General features: G+C 52.2%; 1 protein-coding gene across 1 annotated transcript; it reads left to right on the forward strand.

Annotated features, from left to right (window-relative positions):
- Nucleotides 1–1,051: 1,051 nt before the first annotated feature.
- On the forward strand, nucleotides 1,052–10,290 carry LOC141729079 (uncharacterized). The gene is made up of 2 exons (XM_074540513.1): nucleotides 1,052–1,978; nucleotides 8,090–10,290. Exon 2 carries the CDS (start codon nucleotides 8,104–8,106, stop codon nucleotides 9,553–9,555), a length of 1,452 nt encoding a protein of 483 aa, XP_074396614.1. The 5' UTR covers nucleotides 1,052–1,978; nucleotides 8,090–8,103; the 3' UTR covers nucleotides 9,556–10,290.
- Nucleotides 10,291–10,678: the final 388 nt, after the last annotated feature.

Consider the following 10,678-nt stretch of genomic DNA (forward strand, 5'->3'; position numbering starts at 1 on the left):
ATTTAGTTATTGGGCACAAGTATGTCATTGCTTTTTATGTATCCCAGCAGACAGGAAGACTGATTTGATGTTATTAGAGTTGAAGCTCTTTAATCAATATTTTTCTGAAATGGTCCAGTGTTACAGCAGCTGTCATCCCATCAAAGTGCCTGTGCTATTCTGAGCAGAGTGATTATAAGCTTGAAAGATTGTTGAGGTCAAAAGTTTTGCACACCCTAACAGATTAAGATACTAAATTTTCTTCTGTTTCTTGCGCCATGTGGATTTTGCAAACAGTTGCATATTTCTCCACAGAATTCCAGAGTGGAGTATTAGCTACCATTATTGTAGGGGCTTCAGTTGAGTTAATTGCAAAGGGAATCAGAGGGCAGTGATACTTTGAGAACCATAAAAATCAGTTCTGTATGTCACATGGTCTTTTAAAAAACTTTAATATGCTTTGGATTTCAATATTTTTCGTATAATCACAGGGAAATGGCTGGCAAGAAGAAAGAAGTTCAGCTCCAGGTATAAATCCTAATTACTTGAACAACTTTAGAGGGAAATAGATTCTTTTTCTGCTTTTTTAGAATGTTAAAATGTTAATTAATTTTGTTTCAGACCTTAATAGCCAATGAAGAGCAGTGGGATGAAATGCTGCAGCTAAAGGGTATAGTAGGTACTAACAGTTGATATTTTCTTTTTAATCTTTCACGGACATATGTGCATGTTTTCATATTTATATATTAGCTTTAATAGATACTCTAGAAGCCTAGCACCATGTCTTTTAAAGAAAGGCTATATTAATATATATTTATAAAAGTATATCATAGAGTCATTGAACCATACAATTCTTCCATTTGGAAAAGACTTTTGAGATCATATATTACAATTATGAATATACAGTATCTTATATGATAAATTCTCATCAGAATGTTTATTTAAGTCTTATTTTTATATACTGCTGTACACCAGTGTTTAGAAAATACCTTTCAATATGGTATTCTCCATGGTAGGGAGTTGGATGCTTCTGTGTGTAAAATCTTTCACAGACTAAATAATTATTGCAGCATTTGTTGTAGTGTGTTCTAAGTTTCTCAGTTTGCTCCCCCATTTTATGTACTGTACCCTCCTTTGTTCATTGTAAATGGTTCCTCTCTCCCCAGTTTTTCCCGCCACTGCCTCCTTGTCAGTTAAGTTGCTTAGTAACCGTGCTATTTTTAGTTGCTAATGTTACAGTTTGTATGACCGCTCCTCCCTCATCCCACCTTATAAGTAGATGTTATCTCCTCCCTGGGCACAGTCAATCACCCCCCACTCCTCCCAGGTTTCGAGAACCTTCTCCTCTCTGGGGGTTGTGGTTGGCTGTGGTCCCGGGGCCCCTCCTTTACTTTGTATTCGTTGGTCTCCGGTGTATGTCAGTTATGTTCAGTACCTCCCTTTAAGTTTCCCCATTGGATAGCTGGGCTCCCTCCTCTCTCCTCCCCTTCCCTATAAAACCTCGTCGCTCCCCCTGTTCGGGGCCATTTTGCTGGTTGGTGCCCCTCCTTGTTGGTGCCTCCGGATCACCTAATAAACCAACTGTTCACCCCCAGCAAGTGGTCACCTCCTTTATCGTCTCACGTGCGCGACTCCGAGCTCTTCCTCCAGCCCAGCCTGAGGCCAGGACGCCGAAGGGGGCTGGCTTCCTATGCGCAGGGGCGTTGGCCTTCTCACCCCTCGAGCTAGCCGGATCTAGGGCCGCGTACGCCCTCGCGCAGTGTGGCGCCCAACGTGGGGCCTGAAGTGGACCACTGACCACTTGGACAGCTGACCACCGGACCCTGCGGTGTTGGACATTTTGTTCCTTTGGACGCCGCGCTACCCCAGGTAGTAGCAGGCCCTGTTTTAAGGGCAGCGCTCCCTGGGGATCGGGATCGAGACTCCTCGCACCCAGTGAGGACGACCCCAGAGACGAAGACCCCCACCTGATTTTTCTTTTGCTGTCGCCACCAGGCTGGTAAGATCGGGCCCCGCTCTGGGGACCTTTCCGACTTCCCCCCTGCCTTTTTAACCTTCCCCTAGGGGTACATGCTCTGCATTGGAGACCTACCCCCCACCCTCTTCCCCTGAGGCTCTTCCTCACCCCCGCACCTTTTTTGTTTTACCTTTCCTGTGGGGTCGGTATCCCCAGACTTGGGGCCCGGACCCACCACCCAAATCCTTTTTCCCTTTTGCTGAAACCCCAGACTTGGGGACAGTGGGGGGAGCAGGGGCTGGTGGCGAGTAGCTTGTTGTTTTAGTTTTTGTTATTTTTCAGGCGGGTGGTTGTACCACCAGTGGATTTTCCCCCTTTCTAGTGACAGCGGTTCCTGCACTAGAAAGGTGCCATGGGTGCTGGCTTGGGAAAATCCCAAAAGGAGGTCTATTATGTTGTTAAAGGTTTGCTGCTTGGGGGTGGTCAGAAGGCCCCCAAGCAAGAGTTAAAGTTTTTGGTTAAGTGGGTCTTTTCAAAGTTCCCCGAGGTCTCCCCGGAACTTGCCAAGCAGCCACGGTTTTGGGCAGCCGTTTTGGCCAAATTAGAAGAAGCTGTTAATTCCGGGGAGACGAAATTAGCAACCGTGGCATTCTGGGCGGGCAGAGTGCTTGCGGCACTCCGCTCGTCAGGGGAACCTAAGAAAAGGCCCGCAAGTTTTGGTTTATCCCCCCGTTCCCCTCGTTCTGTTGCCCTTACCCCTCAATCCCTTCCCTCTCCCCTTAGGCAGGAGCCCTCGAGGGGGATTTTGAAGGCCGACAAGAGGCAGGGGGTCCATCCTTCCCCTGCTCCCCCTCGACCTGCTCAGCCTCCCCCTTCGAGGAGCCCTGGCCAGGTTCCTCTTCTTTCCTCACCCTCTACCCCAGTTCCCAAATCCCCAGTTGATAAGCCTAAGGTTGTTAGGTTTGTAGATGATCCACAAAATGGCTCCCTGGGAGCCCAAGATGGCGGCGGCCACGTGGTCGTTCCCGCCAGGGCTCCTTCTTCTTCGGTTAACCCCTTCCTCCCTTGCCCCAACCCCTTCCTTCCTCCAGACCCAACCTCCTTTTCGGTTACCCCTCCCTCATATCCTCCCTCCGCCCCACCCATTCCTCCGTCCTCCGCCCCTCAATCAGCTCCTCCCCAAACTCCTCCCCCGGCTCAGCCCCCCATTCGCTCCTCCCCCGCTCCGCCTTTGTACTTCCCTCCGCCTCCGAGCGTCACCCAGGGGGCGGAGAGGGGTGGTTGGTCACGCCCACTCCCTCACCCTGCGTCATTGCCAGACCCCGCCTCAACCTCCTCCAGTTCCGGTTCCCACGCTCCTCCTTCCGGTTCCCACGCTTTGTGTCCCGGGGGGGGGGGGGTGGATGACTGGAAGCCGGAGCAGGCGCCCTTGTTGGAAGCCGCTCCGGTTACCTACCACCTGAGTGGGGAGGGGACCCCTCAGGCCCAGTGGGTGCCTGTAGCACAGGCCCGGATCAAGGAGCTGTGCAAGGCGCAGAAGGACTACTCCCGGGGGTCAGAGTACTTCCGGGGTATGCTCCGCAATGCCCTTGCACAGGGAGATCTGGTGCCGGCTGACCTGAGGGCCCTCTTCTCCAGCCTTGCTAGGCCCATGGAATTTAGGGTCTGGGTGGGGGAATGGAGGAGGGAGATATTGGAGGTTCTCCCAAATATGTGGGGGAATCCTGCAATGTCTCATGACGCAGATGGTCTGGTAATCACCCAGGAACACCTTTTGGGTGAGGGACAGTGGGCAGAGGGGGCAGCTCAGGCGAAGGCCTTATTCCCCTCCCAGCTTGAGGAGACCGCCCGGGCAGCTGAGCGGGCCTTCTTCAAGCTGGAGGTGGTGACCTCCCAATGGGAGGAGGATGAAGTCCGGCAGGGAGCGCAGGAGCCATACATGGCCTTTATCGAGCGCCTCTACCGATATGTGGAGGCGCAGGCGCTCGGGGATGATGACAGGGAGAGGATGCTTCAGCGGATGGCATTCAGCAATGCCAACGCTGAGTGCCGCAAGGCTATAAGAACTCTCCCTCGAAGTCCCCGGCCCACGATAGAGGCCATGATTGAGGTCGTGGTGCGTCAGGTCTCCCTGGCATCACGGCCCAAGAGAACATCTGTGGCTCTTGCTGAATGCCCCGAGCCGGACTTCATGGAAGCTGCCCCCGTTGCCGGACCCCCAACACCTGGGTCCGGCAGAAGGTCATCAGCCACCCACCCCTGCCATCTTTGTGGCAAAGTCGGGCATTGGATGCCCCAGTGCCCGATGCGCCATGATTACCTGGAGTACAGGCGGAAGCGGGAAAGAGAGGAGAACAAGGAGAAAAAAAACTAAGCAAGGAGCGCAGCCCCTCCCTGCGCGACGACAAAAGTACGGCGGGCTGTTCAACAACCTGCGGGGAGGGAGGAGACGGGAGAAGACCGCCGACATACGCTTTACCGGATTTGACATACTTATCAGACGTGACCTTATCTACCTGTGGTGCTGTACCTGCAATTAACACCATGTCCTCTGCTTCTCCATACAGGCTGCAGCTGACTAGGGACCTTTACCTCCCTAGCAGTAACATCCAGCTGGTGTCTGTCGACCTGCAACATCCGGGTCGCTGGAGGAAACTGGGACGTTGCAGGTGGACCGTTGTCGGGGACACCAAGCACACACCGCGAGACATCCACATCGTCCCTGGTCTGGTAACTACCGACCGGGACCGTTTCGCGGTAGGGCTGTACTGTGTCCGACCCCCACTTTTCCTCCCCAAGGGACAGGTCATTGCCCAGGCCATTCTTGTGCCAGAAGAAGATCCCTGGAAGATTTCGTCGGAGAAGACATCGCCTCCGACCGTGGCCTGGGCACAACTAGTGGGGAGGGAAAAGCCCCGCCTAACCTGTCAACTTTCGTTGGGCGGGGACAAGAAGATAGTGAGGGGTCTTTTGGACACAGGTGCAGATGTGACGATCATTCCCTCTCGGGAGTGGCCGTCACATTGGGGCTTGCAAAGCGCTGCGGGCACGATCTCTGGTGTTGGGGGCCTTCAATTGGCAAACCAATCCAAGAGCGTTGTACAAATTAAGGGGCCCGACGGGCAATTGGCCTCGATACGCCCGTTCGTTTTGGACTATACAGAGCCTCTCTGGGGAAGAGACCTACTGGCCCAGTGGGGAGCCAAAATTGACCTCCCGAAGGCTCCCCAGGTTTTTCGGGCAGTGGCCACTGAGGAGCGCCGGACCTGGAAGCTGAATTGGCTTTCTGATGAACCAGTACAGGTCAAGCAGTGGCCACTCAATAAGCAAAAATTAAAGGCGCTCAACGAGCTCGTTCAGGAGCAGCTACTGAAAGGCAACCTGGAGGAGACCATGTCACCTTGGAACTCCCCAGTGTTTGTCATCAAGAAGCCCAACAAGGACAAGTGGCGACTCCTGACCGACCTCCGCAAAATTAATGAATTAATAGTTGACATGGGTCCTCTTCAGCCAGGGATGCCCTCCCCAGCAATGCTCCCCCAAAATTGGAATTTGGCTGTAATCGATATAAAGGATTGCTTCTTCCAAATTCCCCTTCACCCTGACGATGCTCCGCGCTTTGCGTTCACAGTTCCGTCCGTGAACTGTGAGTCCCCAGCCAAGCGCTATCATTGGCGAGTGCTTCCACAGGGCATGAAGAACAGCCCTGTGATCTGCCAATGGTATGTCGCTTCGCTGCTGTCACCCATCCGTACAGCCCTCGGGGATGCCGTCATTGTTCACCATTATATGGACGACATCCTCGTGTGTGCGCCCGACCACAGTCTGCTTGCCCATGCGCTTGACCTGACAACCAATGCGTTGGTTGCTGCAGGGTTCGAGCTCCAGCAGGACAAAATTCAGCGGATGCCACCTTGGAAGTACCTAGGCCTTGAAATTACAAAGCGGACCATTGTTCCGCAAAAATTGGCTATTAGGACAAAAGTCCAGACCCTAGCAGATGTCCATCAACTGTGTGGGTCTTTGAATTGGGTGAGACCCTGGCTAGGCATTTCAACCGAAGACCTAGCCCCCCTTTTCAATTTGTTGAAAGGGGGAGAGGGGCTCAGTTCCCCTAGGGCTCTCACCCCAGAGGCGGAGGTGGCCTTGGAGAGGGTACAAAAAGCTATTTCGACCAGGCAGGCCCATCGTTACCATCCGGGCCTGCCATTCAAATTTATAGTACTGGGAAAATTGCCACACCTTCATGGCATCATCCATCAGTGGGACGACAGTCCGAAGGACCAAGGCTCAGGAGAGAAGCTCTTAATCATAGAGTGGGTCTTCCTGAGCCACCACCGGTCCAAAAGAATGACACGGCCACAGGAGTTGGTAGCCGAACTGATCCTCAAGGCGAGATCGAGGATCAGGGAGCTCGCAGGGTGTGATTTCTCATGCATCCATATTCCAATTGAATTGGAATCGGGCCAATTAAAATTAAAGACCTTTGAAGAACTGCTGCAAACTAATGAATATCTTCAGTTTGCACTAGACAGCTACACTGGGCGCATCGCAGTAGATCGGCCGGCCCACAAATTATTCAATTCGGAGTTCAAATTATCGTTGAAGAAGGTTCAGAGCAGGGAGCCGCTGGATGCTTTGACAGTTTTTACGGACGCGTCTGGAGCATCCCACAAGTCAGTGATGACTTGGAAGGATCCTCAAACTCAGCAGTGGGAGACCGATGTTGCTGTTGTGGAGGGCTCTCCACAGGTTGCTGAGTTGGACGCTGTCGTCAGGGCATTTCAGAGATTCCCTGAACCTTTCAATTTGGTCACAGATTCTGCGTATGTTGCAGGTGTAGTGTCCCGAGCTGAGTCCGCAGTTCTTCAAGAGGTCACGAACAAAAGATTATTTGAATTGTTGAATAGGCTCGTCGAGTTGGTCTCCCACCGCGAGCATCCATTTTATGTCATGCATGTGAGATCACACACAGACCTGCCTGGTTTCATTGCGGAAGGCAACCGTCGTGCCGATGCTTTGGCCGCGGCTGCTGTTTCGCAGGCCCCTCTCCCAGATGTGTTCGGTCAGGCTAAGATCAGCCACCAACTGTTCCATCAAAATGCGCCTGGCCTGGTTCGTCAATTCAATCTGACGCAAGAGCAGGCCAAGGCGATTGTGGCCACATGTCCCCAATGCCAGCATGACCAAATGCCTACCGTGGCCTCGGGGGTTAACCCCCGAGGGCTGGCAAGCTGTGAGGTGTGGCAGATGGACGTAACACACATCCCATCTTTCGGTCGATTGTGTTACGTCCATGTCTCAGTCGATACCTTCTCCGGGGCTATCTACGCTTCTGCCCACACAGGTGAAAAGGCAGCGGATGTTCAGAAGCATCTGCTTCAAGCATTCGCTGTCTTGGGCATCCCTAGGGTCCTAAAAACAGACAACGGCCCTGCGTACACCTCCAAGGAACTGCGGAGCTTCCTGCAACAATGGGGAATAGTGCATAAAACCGGCATCCCTTATTCCCCGACAGGCCAAGCCATGGTGGAAAGGGCCCACCAGAGCCTCAAAAAGATCCTGTCCCGACAACAACCGGCAATGAAGGTGGAGACCCCCCACGTCTGGCTGTCAAGAGCTCTTTACACCCTCAATTTTCTAAATTGCTCTTTTGACAGCCAAAATCCTCCAGTGGTCCGGCATTTCGGCAGTCACCAGCAGCTGCAGCCCAAAGCCAGGCCGCCGGTTCTTGTAAAGGATCCGGAGACCTGGCGGACGGAGGGCCCCTTTGACTTGGTGACTTGGGGGAGGGGATACGCTTGCGTGTCCACTCCCTCAGGCCCCAAGTGGGTCCCATCTAAGTGGGTCAGGCCCTTCGTCCCGAAGCAGAGGACCAAGACAGAGGCAGTACCACAGGTCCGGCAAGCGTGTTGGCGTCGGCGGAGGAAGCAACACCACCAACCGTCTTCCTTTTCTCCTGAGCTTCCCCCTGTTTTTGAAGAACCCTCTCCTCCAGCCTCTCCTCCACCCCTTGACCTCTTACACCATCTCTCCTCCTATTCCCCCCCAGCTCCAACCGTTACCCCTCGTATGTTTTATTTAAATTGGTTATTTGGAGAGGAACCATTTCTGTGATTTCCATATACTTTTACCGCTCTCTTTTCATTTCAGTTGCATCTCCCCAAATGGCCCCCGCTTTGACAACGCTGGCTCCCAACCCTTGTCTGATGATGATGATGCTGACGACCTGCGGACTCCTTCTGCCACCTACGGAGCCGTGGGTCATTCCCCAGCCAAAAGTCAACGTCTGGCGTGCCTTGGCTCAATCGCTAGGACAGGACAGCATCTGCTTGGACACCAGCGCTGCAGAGGACCCGATGTCGTCCTGCCTTGTGGGGATCCCTTTCTCTCCAGGAGAGTTCCCCCCTGCCTTTCAGTCTACCTTTTCCCCTATTTTGGCCCGGAGCCTTACTTTCCTACCTGGTTTTGAACCCAGTAACGCCTGGAGAGACGGAGTGGCGAGGCTGGATCCTGCGCCCTCCGAGCCCACAGAATTACATCTACTCAGTTCCGCCAATTCTACTATTTGTTTTCAGTTTGATTATACTCTTACCCCCATCGAGAAGGGCACTGAGGTGGTCCTGCAAGCAAAGAAAGAATATCAAGCGGACCGGTGGTGTCGGGCCGTTTTGAAGATCGTCGGCCCTACCACCACCAAGCGGACCCCTTATGCCCTTCCAAGGGGGGTGTTTTTGATTTGTGGCGACCGAGCGTGGGCAGGCATCCCCTCTGGTCTGGTCGGAGGGCCGTGTACCTTTGGCCGGCTGACGCTGTTTACCCCCAACGTCACCCAAATTATTAATTGGAAAAAAACCAACATCACATCCGAATTGGCCAGATCCAAAAGAGATCTTAAAGATCTCACTGAGGACTGTGATGATGAAATTACTCATTGGTCCCATTCAAAGTCGGTCGCCTTTACCATCTTGTTGCCTTGGGTATCGGTAGCCAAATCTCTAGGTGAATTGGGCCGCCTAGAGTGTTGGGTGGCTAAACAAGCCAATCTTACTTCAGCCGCGCTATACGACCTCCTTACAGATGAGGAAATAACAAGGCAGGCGACACTCCAGAACAGGGCAGCAATAGACTTTCTATTGCTGCTCCATCACCATCACTGTGAGGAGTTTGAGGGCCTCTGCTGCATGAACCTGTCCTCCAGAGCCGAGGACGCCAGACACTCAATAAAGAGACTCCATGACCTCGTACACCAGGTCAAGCAAGAAACATCGGACTGGCTGGGGGACATCTTCAAGGGTTGGGGCCTCAGCGGGTGGGCCAGTTCAGTTTTAGAATCAGTTTCCAAGATTGTTTTGAGTTTGATTATACTTTTAGTTTTGTTCATGTTGATCCGCGGTTTGGTCCAAAAATTAATAGCCAGAGCCACAACTATGGCTGCCAATCATGCCACAATTTCCCAAGAGGAACCTTTCGAGCTGGAGGACCTCTCCTCAGAGGCCGAAGGAGCTGCGGACGAGGAGGGGTCAACTGAGCCGCCCCAAGAACATCTGTGGGCTGGCGGACTCCAGCTCGAAGAAGGCGAAGATTGGCAGGACCGGCCGCGGACATCTTCTTGTTGAGTTATACGGACATTCTTGTTTTTTTTTTATTTTATTTGTTAAGAAACGGGGAGATGTTGTAGTGTGTTCTAAGTTTCTCAGTTTGCTCCCCCATTTTATGTACTGTACCCTCCTTTGTTCATTGTAAATGGTTCCTCTCTCCCCAGTTTTTCCCGCCACTGCCTCCTTGTCAGTTAAGTTGCTTAGTAACCGTGCTATTTTTAGTTGCTAATGTTACAGTTTGTATGACCGCTCCTCCCTCATCCCACCTTATAAGTAGATGTTATCTCCTCCCTGGGCACAGTCAATCACCCCCCACTCCTCCCAGGTTTCGAGAACCTTCTCCTCTCTGGGGGTTGTGGTTGGCTGTGGTCCCGGGGCCCCTCCTTTACTTTGTATTCGTTGGTCTCCGGTGTATGTCAGTTATGTTCAGTACCTCCCTTTAAGTTTCCCCATTGGATAGCTGGGCTCCCTCCTCTCTCCTCCCCTTCCCTATAAAACCTCGTCGCTCCCCCTGTTCGGGGCCATTTTGCTGGTTGGTGCCCCTCCTTGTTGGTGCCTCCGGATCACCTAATAAACCAACTGTTCACCCCCAGCAAGTGGTCACCTCCTTTATCGTCTCACGTGCGCGACTCCGAGCTCTTCCTCCAGCCCAGCCTGAGGCCAGGACGCCGAAGGGGGCTGGCTTCCTATGCGCAGGGGCGTTGGCCTTCTCACCCCTCGAGCTAGCCGGATCTAGGGCCGCGTACGCCCTCGCGCAAGCATTCTAGAGAGAGGATGTTCCATGACATGCATTATTTCTAATTTTCAGTTCATTTAGTCCAATAACTGTCTCCTAGGTCTCCTAGGAACTGTTTTTCAGTAAAAGGAAAAAATCTGTAACAGGATCATATCTGCAGAGGGATAGTAATAGGCAGGATAAAAATGAAAACCAACAGTGGGAAAGAAGAAGAGAAAATAAAAGCAAAAGGAATACGAGAGAAAGGTTGCTATTTGGATTAATCATCTCAAAGAGTATTCTGAAGTAGGTTTCCAATGTCAAAAGTAATTGAAATTAAAGAGTATGTATCCAGTAATGTACCCACTGAATCCATTGATGAATTCATGATTCATTGTCTAGAAGAGGACTGAGAGATCCACACAA

This window comes from Zonotrichia albicollis, chromosome 1, assembly GCF_047830755.1.
Source record: "Zonotrichia albicollis isolate bZonAlb1 chromosome 1, bZonAlb1.hap1, whole genome shotgun sequence".
Lineage (NCBI taxonomy): Eukaryota > Metazoa > Chordata > Aves > Passeriformes > Passerellidae > Zonotrichia > Zonotrichia albicollis.